Source organism: Pagrus major, chromosome 7 (assembly GCF_040436345.1).
Source record: "Pagrus major chromosome 7, Pma_NU_1.0".
Classification (NCBI taxonomy): domain Eukaryota; kingdom Metazoa; phylum Chordata; class Actinopteri; order Spariformes; family Sparidae; genus Pagrus; species Pagrus major.
The window spans coordinates 21335783-21357703 of NC_133221.1; the positions used below are offsets into that span (position 1 = coordinate 21335783).

The 21921-nt window shown below is 42.7% G+C and overlaps 1 protein-coding gene across 1 annotated transcript in view; it reads left to right on the forward strand.

Annotated features, from left to right (window-relative positions):
• Positions 1–21921, forward strand: part of prdm16 (PR domain containing 16) — a 121811-nt gene that overhangs the window by 34124 nt on the left and 65766 nt on the right. The window contains exon 3 of the mRNA XM_073471030.1: positions 2089–2139. Coding sequence (XP_073327131.1) covers positions 2089–2139 — 51 coding nt within the window. The remainder of the gene's footprint in view (positions 1–2088; positions 2140–21921) is intronic.

The following is a 21921-nucleotide window of genomic DNA, read 5'->3' on the forward strand; positions in this document are numbered from 1 at the left end:
GCGATAAACCAGACTCCTTGGCTTTGTTAGTGCATTTGTTCATTCATCATGGACACACATCAGTTTTTGATGAAACTTTTATGCACCACATGACTTGTTTTGCACATCTTCAAAATAGGGACTATAGCTGCAATGATTAATCGATTAGTTGTCAACTAATAAATTAGTCGCCAAATATTTTGATAATCAACTAATTGGCTTAATTTAGACATATTGTGCTCATTTTTAGGTTCAGAATTTTTTTGGGGGGGGGGTTATTTCCAGAATAGGTTTACATGCTTTATTGCTCAAAAAACACATCAGTTTTCTCAAACTGCCTGAAACACTTTTAGCTCCTGTCTCTTTAAACACCATTCCATGAGCCCATTCCTCATTCCAGCTTCTTAAATGTGAATATCTTCTGGTTTCTTTCTTCTCTATGACAGTAAACTAAACATCTTTGGGTTGTGGAAAAAACAAGACACTTAAGACGTCATCTTCAGATTAAACGTTGATTGACATTTTTAACGATTTGCTGACATTTTATAGATTACAACTAATCAATTAATAGAGGAAATAAATGATAGATTACTCATCAATGAAAAGAATCGTTATTTGCATCCCTTACAGTTACAAGTCAAAACGATGTGACAAATTGCATTGGCCGTGAGGGAGACTGCAACTCCTGGGGGATGACATGTTTACTGTTGCGCTGTTTGAAATGGATTTCAGAAACAGGATGCTTCTGTAAAGGTTTAGATGATGTGTAAGTAGGCTGAGAACACTGTCGTAAGTATCTGTGGCGTAATTGCTCCCATTTGGCGAGGCTGAGCAACAGATCCCCTGACAGCTTAATGTAGGAAACCACAGCGTACGGCACATGGGTGCACATATGGCCCATCTGGCTCACTGTTTAGTGAGAAGGGAGAAAGAAGAATTGAGAGTGCGCTTCTATGTGCTACTTTGTTTCCATTTACTGGAGAATTAATAGCCTTATAGACAAACTTATGGACCTTTATCTTGAGGTACGTACGAGTGCCCACATCCATAAGCTCATAGGCACAATTCATCATCACTTCCTTTGAATTGAGGCCTTGTATAGGAAGGTGCATAAAAGAAGGTGCTGTATGCCAGAACTCAAAGAAAAGCTCCACAGTTTCCACGGCAGATTCCACAGCAGATAAATGTCTCTTTCCCAATCGCGGTGGGCCACACCGGTTTAGGAAACACAAACTTTAATATGTCAGCTCTAATATAAAGGCAGCCAGTCTTGTCACAACACCCAAACAACATAGCTACTGTTAAAGGGCAGATGGGGAGGATAGGGAGCAGGAAAAGGGAGGCTCAGATACGCCGTGTGTCTGTGCTTGAGGAAGTTTTATAGGCCTAATTTCACTTCAGCTCAGTAAAGTGCCACGCTGATCTCCCCACCCCACCTAAAACTGCTCTGAAAACAGTCTGCATCTCTTCTTTGATGCTCGCCTGCCATCAATGGGCTTCAGAGAGGGAGAGAAAGACGGGGAGAGACTCTGGGTTGCCATTATACGTGAAATGCCCCCTCGTTGCAGCAGAGCAGCTCCATCTCTTCATCATTCCCCGACTTCCTTCATTTCCTCTGGCAGACACTGGGAGCATTCTACCACCCATCTGCCCCCAGTAAATATTGCTTGAAGGCTTAATTATACACACACACACAGACACACACTCACACAGACAGACACACACACACACACACACACACACACAAACACAGTCTCAGCAAAATTTCCTGCAACGCTGAAGCGGAGAATTAACGTCAAATCTGTGGGGCATTCATTCATCAGAGTGGGTGTGTGTGTTGTGTTATGTTATGTTTGCCTCCGTGTGTAAGTGTGTGTGTGTGTTTTTGTGACCTCTCAGACCATTATGATATCCCTCTGGTCACATTTGTAGCCCAGAGGGTCTGTGTGATGAACTGTGAACACCCTGTGCTCATGTCATCAAGCAGCTACGGTCACAACCCAAGGCCATATTCTCTTTTAATGCTTTAATAAACAGATATTTGAATAATGGTGTGGATTTTGGTACCATGAAGCACTTTGCAAATATATATCTCTTTGTTTTTCTTAGCAGATGATGAATGACCATGAAGACGCCTCCCCTGACAGCTGCATCAAAAAGGTAGGATTGTTATATCTGTACGATTTTACGACTTATGTCTCTATACCTCTGCCCTGTATGACAACTAGCCTGCTGGGTTTACATACACATCATAAGTATCAAAGTCATTGTGAGAGTAAAATTTATAGCACAAAAGTTAGGTCTCATTTTCTATATTTGTACTGGCAGCTCTTGCCATTTTACCTGGTACACAATTATGTAAATGTTTCATATTGGACTGAGATTTTGGCTTTAAAGGTTCATACCAAACTCGAGACTTCAAATCTTTAATAGGTTATAGTTCTAATAATATTTGTGATTGTTTTGTTTCGTGTGGCTCTGTGTGTGTGTGTGTGTGTGTGTGTGTGTCTGTGTGATGGTGCTTTTAAGTGTATGAATTTTCTTGTTGTGATCTCTTGTATATAAATTTGTTCTTGCGTGTCTTCTAAATGAGGATGATCAAATGTTGCATACGCATGCTCCTCGGATGGTCCCTTTTCCCAAGTTGGGAAGTTGTTCTTCCGACTTCTGAACGTTCATGTGCATCATGTCAGAATGTGGGAGCAACACGGACGCCTAAAAGAAGTCGTTTTGCATTTTATCACTCAGAGCGTTTAAACCTCACAGCTGTTTCCCATATTGGAGTGACAAGAAAGCGCACAGGAAACAATACAATGACTGTACAATACATGACTACGGTAAAAGTTTCTTAACATCAACCCAATGTTTATTTTCGTCCGCCATGTTTCACCGTCTTATGACGTCAACTCAGCAACTCGTGTACCAAAATGCTCTCCGACTTTCCAAGTTGTTCACGTGAATTTCCACGTGAATTTTCCGGCAGCACATGAACACACAGTAACTAACTAAAACAGCTGCTTGTTGTACAACAAACATAATCTGCATGTTTGATTAATGCACTTAAGCATCTACATTAGTATAATTGAATATTCGTATTAGTATAAAGTTTGCTGAGCTTTCTACAAAACATACAAGTGATGAAGATCATAGATTAAAGGCTTGAACAAATAAATCAGCCTTTTAACACTGGATTCACTGCCAAGTGCACAAACTTCACATGATCTGCAATCTAGGTAACCTTCTCTTCACCCTCTTCACACACACACACACACACACACACACACACACACACACACACACACACACACACACACACACACACACACACACTGTGGCCGATACGTCCCATTGACCAGTCACTGACCACTTTATGAGGTGATAAATTTATTGAGGAGGCTGGGCAGTTTGTTTTTACGGCCAGTGTCGCCGGGTCAAGACAGGACAGCGAGAGAGTTCATGTCCATCTAATGGTCCATGAAAGAACAATGGCTACAGCAGAGTGGGCACTCTTTGTGAAAATGACTGAAGCCATGTAGGCGTAGCTCCGACTCAAGTCAGTGGCAGGGCTGCTGAAACCTAAATCAATGGCGGAAAATGGGACAGTTCTAAATTATGTGCATTTTTTATCAGATTTGAGTTTTAGAGGAAACCAAACCCCATTATTGGCACTGTCTTGAAAAATTGTTTGTTTTTCTTTTTTTACTTCAAAATTGATTGGCTGAGCTTGCAGTACAATAAGCATCAGTATGAGATGGTTGAAAGAGGAGTTTTGAATGCAAACATTTCTTTACATTTGTTATGTGGACTTTGATTAATGGTGGTCGACAGAACAGAGCTAAAAACATTAGTTATGTCATGTTTTTACTTTAGCAATCAAAGAAATTAAAACTGAGATTTGGATTTTGTCTCCTTTGAGCTTCTTATCTTACATGACAGGACAGTCAAAACATCAGGAGCAGAACTAATGGTAACTTTCAATGTGAAATCCAACTCCCCTTAATAAAATCAGTGTGTGAGTGGAGAGAGCGTGTGTGTACAGAGACACTTCAACCTTCGCAAGACGTATTTCACCTCAAATCTCTTTTGGCGTAATTTACAATTATGGCCAATTTGGTCCTTAGAAAAACAAAATCACTTAAATTTCCTCATTTGCATTTCAGGTCAAGGGTCTCGTTGCCATACCGTCTATAAACAGGCAGGCATGCAAATCACCGACTGCTCGGTTGATTTGAGATCCTACATTAGTCAATGAGCTTATTTTAAGAGTTGACCGCAGGTGGTTTGGGCTGGTCCCTGTTCCCCACATGTTCGTACAATGTGGAAAAACCTACACGGTTTTATAAACTACCTAACCACCTTCCATATGAGAGTGGTCCGTGCACTCGTTTATGCACGCACACACATTTTCACACTCGCAAGTGCAAAAAGCACGCATACACACATCACTGATAGAAGCGTTGTAGAAGTTGTAATACACACATTCACACAGATGACAGAACACAGATATACAGTACACTTACCTACAGTACATAAAATACACACACACACACACACACACACACACACACACACACACACACTGGCCACATCTCATTATGCAGAGTGTGAGTTGCGGTGGGCCCTCATCGGGTGGTGGCAGACCACATGCCTGTTATGAATATGAATGAAATTATGCATGAGCCATTCCTTATGACATGACTCATTCATCCACATCGTGCAGTCGCACACACACACACACACACAAACACAGGGCATGGGCGCACACATAAACACACATAGGCACGTAAACATTGACTTCTCCTGCCTCCACTGTGTCATTACCATCGCTATGCTTGATTAAGGCAGAATGTTAATTGAGTTGTAGCTTGTGAATAAACTAGTTCACTGCTGAAAGGTGTGTGTGTGTGTGTGTGTGTGTGTGTGTATGACTGTGTGTGTTATTGATGTGCTTTACAACAGTAACAGTAAAACAGATCTGTTGTTACGTTAATATATGTTATAGTTTGTATAGAGAGGAATATCTACGTGCAAACACATGATTAAGTCGATTGTAAACTTTGTTTTGCCACTTTTTTAGTCACAGATTAGTTTAATACAGGAAGGTTGCACAAAACGGGCTGAGCACATGGATGGATTATAGGATGAGATGACATGTACAGTATAGGCACTGGAAAACATGAAAAGCACTTATGTTTTGCTTCTTTCTCTGTTTACATTAATTCTGGAGGCACTGGCGTAGATATTTATAAGTAATAGAATATTTAGTAACATTATCAATATGTGCCAACTTTGTGACTTATACCACTGCCACACACAAACTCCTTGCCAAGTATTGTATTTGGTATGAAAAAATAGATTGTTAGTTGGAGTTCATTGCTGAACTTAATTATATTATGCTGACTCATACCAGACACTGTGCAGATAAACTCTACACTAATTTTTAAGTTAGTTTACTTTTAAAAAGCTACTAGAGCCTGGCTGATATATTGGTTGGCCTCTAAAAGTTACTACCAATATATAAAATAGGGTCGTCATTGTATAACAATTTTGGATAATAATATAATAATAATGTTTTCAAAACCCAGGTTAGAAAGTGAGTCACAAAAGGTGGCAGATTAATGGTGCATTCCAAGACAGCAGCATAAAAAGCTTCGCATGAAGGAACAAGTGACTGACTGACTGATGAATTTAGCAGTGTTCAGTCACAGAACATGTGCATTCAGTGCTCAAATAGTCCTTGATCCTAATTTCCTAATCTTAGATACTTATCCAGTAATCAAGTTTAAGGTGTCTCTGTAACTCCACCAGGTTGAAGGTGCAAAAAGTTTTCAAGCACTTTTGCCAAAGTGTTCAAGGAATGACATAATTTGTCCAAGGTTGCAACTGCTGATAATTTCCAGTAGAGTCAGTATGCTCTCTGATAAAAGAAGTTATGATAACTTTACAGTAATATTAAACTTATTAACACGTGTTCACACTTTCCACGCATTAACACATTCAAACTGACCACCAACACGGGCTCATTCCACGCTGCTGAGTGAGTATAAGGAGTGGGGGGCACTAGTAGAGTCAGGGTTAAGGCGAGGGATAAAACGGAAGCAAAGATGTTATTGTAGCTTCACAAGCCCACTTACTGAAAGCTGCCCAGAGCTTACAGCTATGTGTGCATGTGTGTGTGTGTGAGGTTTAAGGCTTTGGATTCATATCCTGCGCTTGCTCAGACGTGGATCGAGCCATATTGGCTTACACACATGCATCTTCACATCCCACCCACAGACAGAAAATAAAAAAAATGTGTTATCTGAGTCCCCTCTCTGCTCACTTCGTCCACCGTCTTCCCCTCTCTCTCTCTCTCTCTGAGCAGACAGCATGGTGTTGTTGGAGCTATAGATTGCTATCAGTGGCTATTGGCGATAGGATCGGGGATTGTTTGGTTTGGTCTGGTCCAGCCATACAAAATAGGACTATCTGTCTGTTTAGCTGTCTAGGCCCTGCTTACGTATATTCTCATCCACACACTGAATATACACTTAAGTCTGTGTGTGTGTGTGTGTGTGTGTGTGTGTGTGTGTGTGTGTGTGTGTGTGTGTGTGTGTGTGGAAGTTAATAGGGTATCGGAGGACTTGTGGTTTTTTTTGGAATCTTTGGATTTAAAAGTGGTTACCAGATAGGGAGCGGGGTTAGAGAAGGAGTCTGTGCTCTATGCATGTGTTGTGTGTGTGTGTCTGTGTGTGTGTGTGTTAATCCTCATCTTCAGAGGAGCGCCGCTGTCCATCCCGACGTGTGTAAACACTCCAGCAGATCAGATGGCAGATAATGACTTCCAGATAGACACCCTCCATTCAACCAGCAGAGAAAATCAATGAGCACTGATTGCTTTTTTCCCAAGACGATCATCTCCCCCCGAAGGCTACTATCTATCTCTCTCTCCTTTTCTATCTCTCTCTCTCAATTTCTCTGTCTCTCTCTCTCTCTCTCCAATCCCCATTCATTCACCTCTCAATACCACTGAGATTGAATCAATTCATGCTGCTTTTCATGGGGGATTTACTGTGAAAAGATACAGCGGAATATCTCTTTAAGTCTGTGTCAGTCTGCCTCTCTTATTTGTGTGAGTGAACATATTTCTGATTTCCAGATAGTGATACATGTCTTTCTTTCTATGCTTGACAGGGATGTTCTTTCATGCTCCTTTAGTCAAACTTTAGTACGAGTTGTTCTTCCATTAGCATGCAGTAAATGTGTGTTTTTAGATCCAGCTTTGCTTGTAAATGGGAAAATGAGAGGGGTTGATCTGAACTCTGACCTATAAGTAGATTTTTCCCACTCCATGTTGAAAGACTAGGGCACCAAATGGGGGTCAGCTGTTGTGACTCTACGTGTGTGTATGTGTGTGTGTGTGCGTGTGTTTGTGCACACGGAGATGTGTTTGTGTGAATATCCTTTTTTCCAATATCAAGCTGGGGAATTGAGTCTCTAAATACGCTAGCTAAATGACCCTAAATGTATGAGGGCTATTATGTGGACAGAGGGAGGCTCATGGGTCACAGAAGTGATCCAGTGCTCCGGGCCATAGTTTACCCCCTGCCAACAGCACCACACTCCCCCGTCCCTCCCCCCTGCTTAAATAGGCTCATGATTGATTGATAATTATGATAATTTGTTTGAAATGATTATCTGGATATTATAATCACTGCCACCCCGGTGCGCCACGGGGGCAAGTAATTTTTCATAAAGTGAACGTCACAAATGCCCCCTGGTTACGGGGTGGCTCTGTGTGCGTGTGTGTGTTTTTGCGCATGTGTGTGTCTGTGTGTGTGTGTGTTTATCTGTTTGTGGGGGTGTGAGTGCCCGGGGCTTGGCAGTGGGCTCCCCAGGGCCATGACTTGACTGTGGAGTGATGAGCCAAAAGAGCAGGAAATAGCCTGCACACACACACGCGCATACACTCATACACACACACACACACACATAGACATAAACAGAAAGCCTATACTGCTAGTCTAGAAAGTTGGATTTTACCAAAATATCTCTGTGAATTCCACTTAGTAAAACAAAACAAAACCACTAGACCACACCATGCTTATTTTTGTAGACTAATCCTTCATCTTTGGTTTTAGCACGGTGCGGTAATAACTGACATCAGAGTGCATCATCGTAGGAGCTTTTGGGATGGCCTTCTAACAACCAAAGGCAGACGTTGGTTATTGTTGAACATGGATTTGTTTAAAGCAATATTATGTTATTTCTTTTACCTTGAAATAACAGCTTCAAAGTCATTTTGATGGTACAGTGTCTTGTAACGGAGTGAATGGTGTCTCTGTCTCAGCCACTCCGCCCCCCTTTCACTTATTTCTGCACTATGTAACTTCAGTGAGAGGGTAGGATCACAGCGTTACATACATGTTTACTGCAACATACAAGTCACATAAAATTGTTATGATGTAATGAGTTTTGTTTGTAGTTAGCACCTACATTAGGTCTGACAAATTGCTACTTTCTATCCCTGTAAGTGAGCAGCTGTGTTGTTGCTGCAGTCAAACAGTATCTTTAGATTTTCTGCGATTAATCGACTAGTCAACTACTTTTTGGGAGTCGATGATTACTAGAATGCAGCATTCATGAATGCCCTAACAAGTATGGGCAGATCGATACAGTCCTGAAATTTGTCGATGAAGGTGGTCAACAGGAAACAAATCTACACCAGTTTCAATAATTCAATTCAATTCAATTATTCAGAAGAAATTAGCAATTTGAAGACATCACTTGGATTCTGGGACATTGTGATTTACAGTTTAAACTTTTTTCAGACATTCCATAGATAGATAGCTAGATAGATAGACAGACAGACAAATCAGTTTGTCTACCCAGGGTGAGACAACTTTTCGGGTATGAATTACTTCATGTCTGCTCCTAAAAACGTACAAAATGTTCCATGATCAGGAAGTTCCAAAAAAACATCTTCTTTTCATTCTCAGGCAGTGAGCAAACACACCGTAGCTCCAATCATCCCGTCTTCTCTGTCATCTGAAGGAAAAGAAGGGGAGGAGTGTCAGAGCATGTGTGTGTGTGTGTGTGTGTGTGTGTGTGTTGGGTGTGGTGGTGGTGGTGGGGGGTGCAGGAATAATATTTGCGGTTTTCACTTTGCCCCGAGATGACTTAATGATGATATGGGTCCCTTTCTTCTGCTGGGCAGGGTTACGTTTTAATGGGCCCTGAGTGACATGTTTTCATTTGGCTCCGTAACCTGCCCCCCCACCTCCATCAAGCACCACCACCGGCACCACCATCACCACCTTCATCCCCACCCCCCCCCCTTCAAAATATACACTGCCAAATCCTGCTCTGTGTTAGGTCAGACAGGGAAAAAAAAGTGGTTTGAATCCGGAGGCAGTCAGCACTGAGCTTCCATGTAGTGTTTGTGTGGTAGGTTACAGAGGGATGGGGAGCAGTCCGACGCAGACAGACAGACAAATATGCAGAGATTTAGCTCACATGGTGGAAATCATGTATGTTGTGGAATGTTTGGATCCCAAGACAGGATAATCTTTCAAAGCACCTCCTAACATCATCCTGTTAAATTCTGAATGAACTCAGCTGAAGGACTACTAAAACACTCACTGCAAGTTTGAAAGGACGCTCTTAAAGTTTGTAGTTTGCTCCTCAGCAGCATATGGATCAATATCACTGGCGACAAAGATCCATCTTTAACCAGAGCAATGCTCTGCTGTTCATCTGTCTGTTCAAGATGGTAAATCGTATGCCCGTCTGAGGTGCTAACCACTCCAAGTCCTTCCTTCCACACTCTCTCACTCACTTCTGAAAGTTAAAGCGACAAGTGACCAAAATTAAACGCACTGTTACCTCGAATAAAATTATGGATTTCCCTGCGTTTTTATATTTTTGGGAACATTTAGGGTAATGTAAGTACACAACTCAAAAAAATGACAAAGATCTAGTCATTTGTAGACCTTTTAATGCAGTAATGTCACATACCTTTAAGTGAAATCCAAACTGTGTTGGCCTTGATGCTCCATGCCCTCAGAAATTTGACCGGTTGCAGGCCAAGTGGCCTTCCTAAAATGACTCAACATAGCTAAATACACGCCTTCTTTGTCATGCAATTACCTACTTCTAACTCGAAAACTCAGCCAGAGGTTTCATATTGAGCCATTTAACAATTAATCATTGATTATGTACAGATTATGCTTAAGGAATGGGTGGAGATGTTTCTAGTAATATTTTAACAAGTTACAATTTTTTGAGCCAACTTTCAGACTTTCAAGTGGAAAGTATTTAGTACTCAAAGATTAGGTTTTTGGAGGAATATGTCTTTAATGTGTCCATAATTCCTGATTGCATTAAAAGATTCATCTGTCCAGACTCTGTTGGCCAACAGCGTTGATCTTTGTAAGGTCACATGGTCCGGACAAAGTCAGGGTTGTTGGAGAGGAGGTGGGGAGTAGGAGGAGAGGTGAAGACAGAAAGAAATGGTCTTTCTCTCTCTCTGTCTGTCTCGTCTGTGGGAACTGTCCCAGCTATGGTTACTGCAGAATGCTGTCATTATGCCTTGTGAGGAGCATTCACTCAAAGGCCACTGCTGTGTGTCACTGTGTTCATGTATGTGTGTGTGACTGTGAGTGGCCACTTTTAACTTGCAGTGGCACTTTTAACTTGTGTGTGTGTCCAGTGTGTGTGCATGTGTGGGCCCTGACTGACGCATCTCTGTTGTTATCGCCGATCGAAAGCCGACGTCACAATGGAGTGAAGCGCTGGGAGAGGAATTCAAGTGGGAACGAGGGAAAGAAAGAGTGGAACAGATAGAGAGAGACAGAACGAGGGGGTGGAGGAGAAGCACGAGGTGATCGGAGGCACTTTCACATCAGCTGGCTCCCTGACCTCCCTCTCTCTCTCTCTCTCTCTCCCTCTCTGTCTTTCTTTTTTTGCGCCTTTCACTCTCTGTCCTTCTCTCATTCCCTCTCTCTCAGTCTTTGTCTCTCCGTAATCTCTCTCCCAGTGGCCATTCCCACCACATTCTCCGGGGTCACCCAACAAAAGGAGGAGGGCGATAGTCTGACAGTTGCGGGGGCTGTCATATGAGTTTCCTCGCACACATTCATACACACACACATTCACTTTCACACATTTGTTTTTACTATCTGTATGAGGACATTCTGTTGCTCCCTAATTATCACCCTCTCCAATAAAGAGTTCCCCTCTGAAACACTTTAAATGGAATACATTTTGACATATCGGGTCATTTCTTTCTCTGTTCCTGTGGATAGCCTGTCAAACACAGGCTGAGATGAAGTAACACCATAGTTTTATAAATGTTTCGCAACTGGAGAGGTGTTTTACAGCAGAAACAGTCCAGACAGGGTGATGTCTGGGCTCACCACCTTTTGTTTGTACTCAGCAATCAAATCCATTGCAGAAAAGGGAACACAAGTAGCATTAACGAACCACGATACAATGGAGCCTGAAAGTTCGTTTTAACACTTAAACGTCACAAACTAATATACATTTTCCTTTAACTCATCCGATTTCCTAACTTTAAACCCAGTGATGATATCTCGGTGAATGAATGGACATTTTGAAAGCTTAAATATTTCTAAAATACAAAACCTGACATCTCGATCCACTTGTTGGTAAGAAATGTCAAAACTTCAGAGGATTCGGGACGTCCTAATGCTCATAGGCTTACAAAGTGACACAAAAGACACACACATGCACTCTGTCCTGTCTGTCAAAAAGCAGCGAGTCCATTAAGGCAGATAGAGTGAATGCACAGGGCCGGCTGGTCAAGCATTGGTGATAATAACACGACGACCCGCATGCCGTTGCCACGGAGACCTGAGAGCCAGGGGGAGGCGGAGAACAGAGAGTTGTGTGGTCCTGCTTGTCAGAAATATTTTCACGTGTCAGACGAGGGAGATAAAGGTTCATCTGTGCGTGAGAACGGCTGGGTGCGTTTGAGGCTCCACATCACAAGGGGGAGTGTTTCTTTTGTGTTTCAAAAGTCCTCAGTCACACTGTATTGCAAACAAATCAACCTCAGCTGTTGCAGCGAACAAGATCTTGTACAGAATCTTATATTAATATTGTCAGATCGTCAGCTCAGAATATCTCACAGAATACCTTAGCGTTTGAGGGAAGAAAATGGCTGCTTTTTACACACCGCATCTTGGTCTTTGCCGCTATTTTTCACAACACTTCATTAATCAACCCGAACAGGGGAAAGACCAAAACTGTAGAGAAACAGAGACGGCACAAGAGATGGTGAGCTGTTGACACACCAGAACGTCTATAGATAGACGGGCAAAAGATAGAGTTCAAGATTGAGAGTGAATGTCAGTAAAGATGGAAATCCTCAGAGGGCAAGAGACAGCCGGAGGCAGGGGGATGGGGGGGCACGACGGGGAGGAATGCCAGAATGCCCAAGAGAGGCAAGAACTGCCAGGCTAGTCACAGACACAGTCCGTCTGGGGAAGAGAGACAGAGAGTGGGGGTGAGAGGCTGGCCCCGCCAACACAAGGTCATGTGAAAAAAGATCCCCCTTTCTCCACCCACCCACCTACCCATCCATCCATCCATCCATCCATCCATCTATCTATCCATCCATCTATCCATCCCTGTGTCTGCAATCACTCTGCCCCCTTGAATATTTTATGTAGACAAAACATTCAAAAATTGTTCTGGAAATAAAGAAGAGAAGAGGAGGAGAGAGGAGGGACTGGATGAGGAGATGGCGGGAGACAGTGGAAGTGTGTCTGGGCGTAACAGGTCTTAGGGGAGCTTTTAGCCATGGAGTGGTAAGTGAAGCGCGCCGTGTGTTGAGGCCGCTCTGGTTAACTGTCATCGCACTTGAAAGGAGAGCCTCAGAGACACAAAATCACATATGCACGTGTGTATATATATCTGCTAATGTGTTTTAGTGTTTGTTTGGCCGGAAAATGTACAGCTTTCTTTATCAGCTACAGTGGCAAGAGAGTTTTAAAATTCAGGAACTACTTTCACTAAAATCACACTCAGGGAAAAAAAAACATACTTAGTTTCTCATACAGTGAGATCCAGGACCCTTAAGTTGCTCTTAAAGAGAACGCACACAACTCTTTACCCTAAGGAAGAGTAGCTGATGCTCTGAGAACAACCAATGTAAGGAAATGAATAAAAAGCAGCTCATTCCTTACTTCCTAAAGCTGAATTAATGAATATTTTATTTGGTTAACCTTGAATCGAATGATGTGTAATGTGGAAGTGGTTACTTGAAATGATAATTATCGGCCAACTCTACAACTCTGTGTTTTTTTAAGGATAAGGATGGGAATAGAGAACCGGTTTGAGTTGAGTACCGGTTTGAAATTGTCCCATCAATCTCAATTATGCACCTCTAAGCTTATCAATTGTTTTAATCAATGCCGGCATATTATTCTGACAGTTGGGCGCTGAGAAACAATGACCTCGACCTCACGTGTGAAGAAATTGTCAATATTTTTCTCAATTAAAAAAAAAAAAAAAAAATTGTAAATGTAGTGCCAGTTAAAATTATAATTTCAAGTCAGAGTGTACAAACCAACTATAGGCTGTAACATCTTTTATGCAACATTGACTTGGCATGCGCGCCAGTGCTTCCCACTGTCTCTTACGGAGGGTAAATATCCTGAAGTTCTAACATTAGCGCTATATAGGTAAGCTTTTTATCTCTTTTATTTTATTTGAAATCCTATACAATGCAGGCTCATAGCTCACCAATACGCCGGCCGGCACAGTGGATTAATTCAGTGACTACATGTGGCTCGATGAAAGTTGAACATCTAGCAGTTTGTTTGTTTTTTCCAGCATTTTGGAGCTAAAAGCACAGTGAATATTGAGTTTTGACAGGGATAATGAAGCTACATTATCTATTAGATGTGTAGGTAAACAGCAAAAGTTCAAAGCTGTTAAAAGCTGCAACAATTTTTAACAGTTAAAATATATTAGCACTTTATCCCAATGTGCATTTTATTTTTCTCTCAGTCTGTAACTGCTACAGTATGTGTTAGTCTATTTCTGTAAATACAATTCTGGCTGCTCTTAACTTGGCTCAATTCTCACAATACATCTGGATTTACGTAATTGTCATGATCCCACGCCATTCAGAGGAAAGGGGCATGAAAATGTGCATTTGAAACAGAGCGAAAATCAATTCAGCAAATCTTATCCTAATTTATGTTTTTGCTGTTCCTAGTTTGCACTTTGTGGCTGCTTGAATGCAGAATGGTGTTTTATATAACAGCTTTTGTTTTACTGAATTTTTCTATACAGGTTTGCGGCTGCAGTGATGCTTTAAGAGGCGATCACTAGCTTGTAATTCAATCGGCGTGTTGTTGATGACAGTCTGTTTTTGTTCCCTGCTGGTTCAGAGATTTTGGACATAAAAAATGTTGGCTTATATGGTTCCTCAAACAATGAATCACAGCATTTGTTTTTTCTATAGTTGGCGGTATCAGTACCTGTTGCTGCAAATTAGGATAATCCAGCCTCAAACACATTCTGAAAACCAGGGTTTCTGTCCTCTCTATCCCTACTTTATCCTTTATCCTCACTTCCTTCCCTCTCCCCCTCCTTCCATCCCTCTCTCCTCCCCTCCGATCTCGGCTGAACAGTATGGTCTTTGACTGAGTCTTAATCTTCATTACAGGGCATTAGTCCACTGGGGAGGCCCTGTCTCGTCTCCCCACAGCGCAGCCTGGCACTGTCCCGCAAGGGACGTCCCGCAACGGCACAGCGCAGACACCCTGCCAACCCCCGTCGCCTCCCCCCCTACCCCCACCGGCTTCACCTTGGTCACCCCTTCGCTCAAATGAACTGTTAAATAAACGGCAGGCCTTAATCCACGTGAAGGAGCGGGGGTGGAAGCGGTGGAGTAGGTGGCGAGGCTGGTCAGGAGAAACAATAGAGCCGGCCCTGGACCCCTCCATTTAAAGCAACCATCAATCATGCTCACCATGAGATTTCAATTTCTTTCTTTTTTTGACGTAGATTTTATCATTAATGACTAAATCTCAGGGAATCGGAGCGACAGTAATCTGAGGCATGTGGCTTAGCGCTCATATGCAGTCCATGAGCATGGCCTAGTGTCTGATGATACACACGTGTGTGTGTTCTCATGAAAGGAAAATGACATACAGAAAAATTTACATAGGTCTAGCCTCACTTTTCTGCACTTGGCCTTTATTGTCCTGTGGCTTACCCATTAAAAAAAATATCTCTCTTACTCTCCTGTTCTTCTCGCAGGTGGAAGAATATTTATTAACAAATGCAGTGTATCATTCCTTCGCTGAGCTCGCTAACAAGGACAGTGGACTTGCTGTGAATTAGATAATTAAAGAGGATGGCTAATTGAGTAAACAAGCATTGGGGCTGTCACCCCTAATTAAGTGATTACAAGGAAGAGCACACTCAGCCGGCACGGCGCTAATTAACACGTACACAAACACACGCACAGACACGTGTGAGGACATGGAGAATTATCTGTTAGAGAAACAATGATTAGGCCAAGTGGGGGATCCCAGGAGAGGCCGGCACTGAGAGGGGATCCCACACACACACACACACGCACACACACACACACACACACACACACACACAGAGCATCATCCCGAGAGAGGGGTTTTCTCTGTCCTAGTACTAATTCATAGTGGATAATCCTTTTATTCAGCGAGCAACTTTGAAAGTGATGTGAACACTGCAGTTGGAGAGAGTGACCTGCACTCTGCTGATACAATCCCTCACAGACAATGCCTGTGGCCTGGGCACTGAAGATGTTAGGCCAAGGCTCAATTTAAATGCAATTACACCTCATTTCTTTCTCACTGGTGATTATTGTCTGAAGCATTAGACTTTCACAGAAAAATTCTGTACCCAAACATAATAATCCAATCAAATCTTTGTATATATTTACATATTTTGTTGTGCTTCTTCACTCCGCTACGTTCATACCGAATCCCATTTCGTTTTTCCACACTCCATGGGAATACACTTGGAGTCAACCCCGCACTAATCTCAGCTGTGACATTTCAGATCGAGATGCTCATATGAGGATATTATCATAGAGAGTGTTTCCCTGGGGAGAATTATCCAGAACATTAACCAGGGAGTCAAAGTGATTATTTTGCCCCAACTCTCCTTGGGGAATATAATAGCATGTATATGACATGATTTATTCTAATATAAACTATATCTAGTCAAATATTTATTTGGATGTTAATGGATTTGCTCAGTGAAAAATAGATTCTGCTGTGAAAATGCAAAAAGGTCGCTCCACAACTGAAACTGCGCCAAATACAAAATCTTTAGGCCGAAAAGCAAGATTTAATTTCACACAAAAAAGAGATTATTACATGTTTTCAAAACTAATTTTCAATCAGCTGTTTTTCCTTAATGCACCGGGTCAGATGTAATATTTTTCCGGAGTGTACAGGATTTTCACAGCAGAGCATATAAGCAGATCAGCTCGGCTTAAAATCCACTTACAATGAAAAAAAAAATGCATTAATTAAGAATCGCTCCGGGTATGAAGTCTAATTATTTTTGGAGCAGAAAAGATTTTCCACATTGGTTCGGATAACTGCGGTGTGGTGTTATCTGCTAACAACAAGGCCGGCCTTTCTACTCCCCTACCGGCACCATTGTGAGGCTGATTTAAGATCCCCAGCTAATGGGCATACCTGCCTGACAAACATGACTTCTTAGCAGGTGACTCCTGTCAAGTTTGTCTGAAATAACAGGTAAATGAATTAGCAATAAAATGGACTTAGGGGTAACAGGCAGGGGTGCCCATTATTACCGCTTCTAATCACTAAAGAGATGCCATTCACTTGCCTTAAGAAGGCAGCATTTTTCACCGCTTGCTGGCCACCGGCCCCCTCAGAGCCACAACACATTTCTAATGGAAGGCTCTCTGCTTGAGCTCCAACCTCCCGAAAGCCCCCAACCATTTCTTTCTTTCGCTCTCTTTTCTCTCCTACACTCACCCCCCCCACCCCCCACCCCCCTTTCTCTCCTGTAAGATTATCAGTTTTGATTACCGCCGGCAACAGGCTCTTACCAGCGGTCGGAAGCGGCGTCTCACAGACCTGAAAGGCCCTCAGCAGGTTGCAAGAAGCTTTTGAAATTATGGGGCTGGGCTCAGAGGGAAAGTGCTCTGCGTGCTGCTTCGCGGCCATTTAATCAACTCCTGACTTTTGATAGTCAAATAATGGCTAATTACTGTAGCACCTGCCCACAGGGTTAAAGGGTGGAACAGATTTAATGAGAGAAAGAGAGGAAAGAGACAAGAAAATGAAAGAGAGTGAGGAGTAAAGAAAGAAGGAGAACGTGTATTATTATCTTTATGTCTTGCTGATTGGGTGCAATGAATCACTAAACCCGGGGATGCTCTTATGTGCCGCCACCACCCTCTCACAATTAGGAGTTGTTTTTCTCACATGCGGCACATGATTGACAAGGGTGGTGTGGTGCGAGGGGAGAAGAATGTGAGGTTGTAAGAAGTACGGTTGACGTTGATTGACAGTTTGCTTTTGTGTAAATATGGAGAAACACACAAATATGAAAAGATGCTTAGCTGAGCCTCAGTTTTCTGTTTTGAGAGCTGTGATAAGTGTTGTGTTTTGGTTCTGCTAAATGGTTTTTGGGGTCTTAAAAGGTGACAAATAATCTCTAGAAACTGAAAAGCAAGTGCAAGTGCTACTCACTCCCATAGGGCAGTTGACAAAATACATATATATATACTAGAATTTTTCATAAATTAACAGAATAAATTTCTAATTTATAACTAAATAAAAAAGCTTCCCATGTCACTCCTTCCTCAGACAGTTAGTCCATCTCAGTCTCCCCCTCCACATCTCCCGGGAGGCTGTTAGAGAGATAATTAGTGAAGAAGAATGGGGCTATTAACGGGACAATTTGATGGTTCACACACCGTGTCTTGGCGTCCTGAAACAAGATGTGCTTGATAGAGCACACCCAAACACCTCTCTGAACACACACACACACACACCACATACGCACGGCCCAGCTGGGGTGACAGATCAAAGCATATTAAAAATGACCTATGTGTCAGTGCATTGATCTAAGACCAGGTGGCACCCATACATGCAGGCTGAGCTGCTTGTTTGCTTTTTACCCCCCTCCCTCTCGCTCTCTCTCTCTCTCTCTTCCTCCTTTCTTGTGACCAGCAACAACTTAGTCCAGGCACTCTATTGTTCAGGCACAAAGGCTATGTTAAGACACGTCAGCGATTACAAAGCTGCAACGGCACAGCTCAATTACTCAAACGTTGCTGTGTACCGCGTTGGGATACATGTGTTTGTAGGTGTGTGTGTGTGTGTGTGTGCTCGAGAACAAGTCTGTGTACTCACAGTGCGTGTAGCCCCTGTGAGATATTAACAGGGTTGTGGCTGTGTCAGCAGCGCCGCACTGTGTTTCTACTCCTTCATGTTCCATTTATTTGACCCCTGACCCCTCAAACACACAGCAGCTTCACTTCACACCTCCGCACCATCATACACACACACACACACACACAGACACACACACATACACACACACACACACAAACACACACGTCTTCACATAAAACAGAGTAATCCATTTCTCTCTCTCTCCCTCTCTCTCTCTCTCTCTCTCTCTCTCTCTCGCCCTCTCCCTCTTTGTGCTATCACAAACCATATTTGCCCCATCCAATCAGTTTGATTAATCATGCGCCGGAGCACAGTCCTGCAATCAGATGACCAGAGCATTGGACCCCTCTCCACACACAAACACACACACACTAATGCTTGTGGGGAGGGATTTCCCCATAGACATCCTCAGTGTGACAGCACCATAAACTGGCCATTTATCAAAGTGTCCCCCCAGTACACGCACATACAAAGGCGCACGCACGCACACACACACACACACACACACACACACACACACACACACACACACACACACACACGTACACTCACACAGACACACTTCCATATAAGAGGAATTGTGCCAGAGTATTGTCTAAGTGGTACATTGGTAGTAGTACAATGCATATCTACTCACACATTTTTATTGCGATAATGATTTCAAGCACATTGCCCAGTCCCTGGTGCTATCTTACCTAGAACTGATGAGGAGAAAGTGGCAAGCATGTCTCACATTTCTGACTCTTTTGAATCATCATAATGAAATAATGCAACTCAGAAGATCCGTGTATCTAAGCTGTGAGAGCAATCTGATATTCATGGCCACAATCAAATGTATGTGGCAGTGCTTACTTGTTTGTGTATCCGCGAGCCCGTTGGCCTTTAGTAGTAGCCGCATAATTCTGAGGCTTGGGTAAAGCAGAGCCCCTGCTGTTCTTTATGGTGCATGGGTCAATAGTAATAATAAAAGAGATATTCATAGACATGTGTGTGGGGGGGGGGGGGCTCCCACTCCATATCAGCTGAAGATTTAAAAGCCCTGTTATTTTTTTTCTTATACACACACTCTCCTATTCTTTGTATCTCTCTCTTTTTATGTCTCCATCTTTTTCCCCATCAATCTTACAGCCTGTTAAGAGAGAGTGGAGGCAGCAGGGGAAACAAAAAGCTCTCAAATGTCCTGGCCACAAAACCATTGTGACTAGTCCTTCTTTGGATCAACATCCTATTGATTTCTACACACATGCATATTCACTTTTTATGTGTTTGTAACATTTTTTTTCAGCGAGTCCTCTCTCAGTAGCTGAGCACATAGTACAGTATCACATTTTCTCCGCAGTGAATAAATCTCTGTCTTTATAGTTTCAGCGTCTGTCCCAGTCAGCCATACTAGCCATGCGGGCGGGTTTGCAGCAGCTCATTGAAGCCTTTTTTATTGCTGGCCTGTGTTCCAGAGGGCACTCTGTGTCAGTAATCAGGATATGGGGGTTATCCTGGCTGACCTATGTATTGAGCCTGCTAGCGCAGCCATTTCCACTGCTAACACAAGTTAAAAGCACTGACTCTCACTGAGAGCCACTGGACTGCTGCCCGTAAATGACATGGCAGGCAAGGGATGAACTGGCAACCTGCCTCACCTGGCATCAAACGTTTGAGCAAATATTTTTAGAAATTTTAAAGAGGTAACGTCAACATAATAAGTGTGCTTCGAAAAGTTTTTTTAAAGGGTTACTTCACCCAAATTCCAAAAAAAGTATTAACAGAAACATCTTTGCTCAGAATCTGATAATCCACATCGTCAACAGTTTTCATAGGGAACATTTCTTTTCTTCTCTAGTTCCAATGAACACTTCCAGAATAACAGGGACAATAATACAAGAAATAGACATTGCTTAGGATTTTTTTTAATATGTCATGTTCACAGCTGTGATCATCACAAGTTAATTGTTGGTTGCAGATATCCCAAAACCTGGAAATATAAAACCCCAACTATCTGCTACCAATTAGATACCACTAGTGGTAAGTGAGACTTTTTTGTTCTCATTTGGGTGAACTGACCCTTGAACATTCAGTTTATTGTATATATCAACTTGTAACCTAACCTTTGACCTTGGTGCCACTACTGGAGAGTTTTCCAAACTGTCCATCAGTGTTATCCAAGCAACAAAAGTCAAGACAGCTGCTGAGAGAGAGAACAAGATGGCAGCTGATTGTTTTCCAAAGGAATTAGCTTGGCCTGACCCTCTTGAGCCGAGCCATCTTTTGAATGGCTGACACTTTATTTGTTTTGTCCCTATAACAACAGAATCTCTCAAGCACCCGAGCGCCCGCTCGCCCTGGTATTGTCACAAATAACTTTTCCTCTCCTTGTCTCTGTGGCGTGGAAAAAAAGCCCCAGGCTTTTTACACAATCACAGGAGGCAATGCTGAGGTATGTGTGCTGTGATAAGACAGAGCGATGGGAGACAGATATGGGAAGGGCAGCGGTGGTCACGCACTCATACACATAGAAACACACACACACACTGGCACAGCTTGTGCCCAGAGAGCAGATTCAGATACAAGCCAAAGTTATTAGTGCTGAAAAAGATTACACAACCGGGATATTTACTATTAATGTTTGAATGTTTTATCAATGATAATGAGTGACTGCGGAGACAAAGGGTTCATACACAACTTTCTCTTGTCACAGTGTGTGTGTGTGTGTGTGTGTGTGTGTGTGTGTGTGTGTATGTGTGTGTCTTATGTGTGGATGCAAAGGCATTACTTGAATGTCCAGCTGTGTGCAGGCGCCCCCTATTGCTTACTACCTTTCACTTTCCTGCAGAAAGCAAACAAGTCAAAAGTAACACACGTGAGCGCACAAGCACATAAACACATAAATGCATACACATTATCATACACATGTCAGATCATACCGTCATCAAACTTGCCGCAGTTGATCAGCTTTATCAAAATCATACTTTTTAGTGAAACAAAGGTGCTTAGCTTGCGTGATCTCCTAATAGCTGCGCACATCACTTCCCTTTCCCGCAGCACACACACACACACACACACACACACACACACACACAGACACACATAATTCTCACCCATCAATCCCAGCGTGACCCCGTTTCAAATTCATTAACAAGGCTTCAAAACTTGCAGACACAGCAATCACCCCAAGCAAAATAAATTCCTGCGCCGGAGGAAAGAGAGATCCTGTGTGTTTGTGTGTGTGTGTGTGTGTGTGTGTGTGTGTGTGTGTAAATTATAGCAGTGCTGTGTCGTCCACTGCGGAGTAGAGCGAGGAATCTGTTTGGACAACTGCTGAATGTTTTGGTTCCCCCACAGCGCCTTGGAAAGCCAGGCAGCCGCTGTATCTTTTACAAATTAGCCCGCGTCGTCTACCAAGCACTTTCTCTTATCCCCGGGCCTAAGCCCTGTCTGACCACCGCGGGGCAACCCCGGGTGTGTTTAGGGTAGGTGGGGTTGCGAGGAGAGGAGAGGAGCAGGA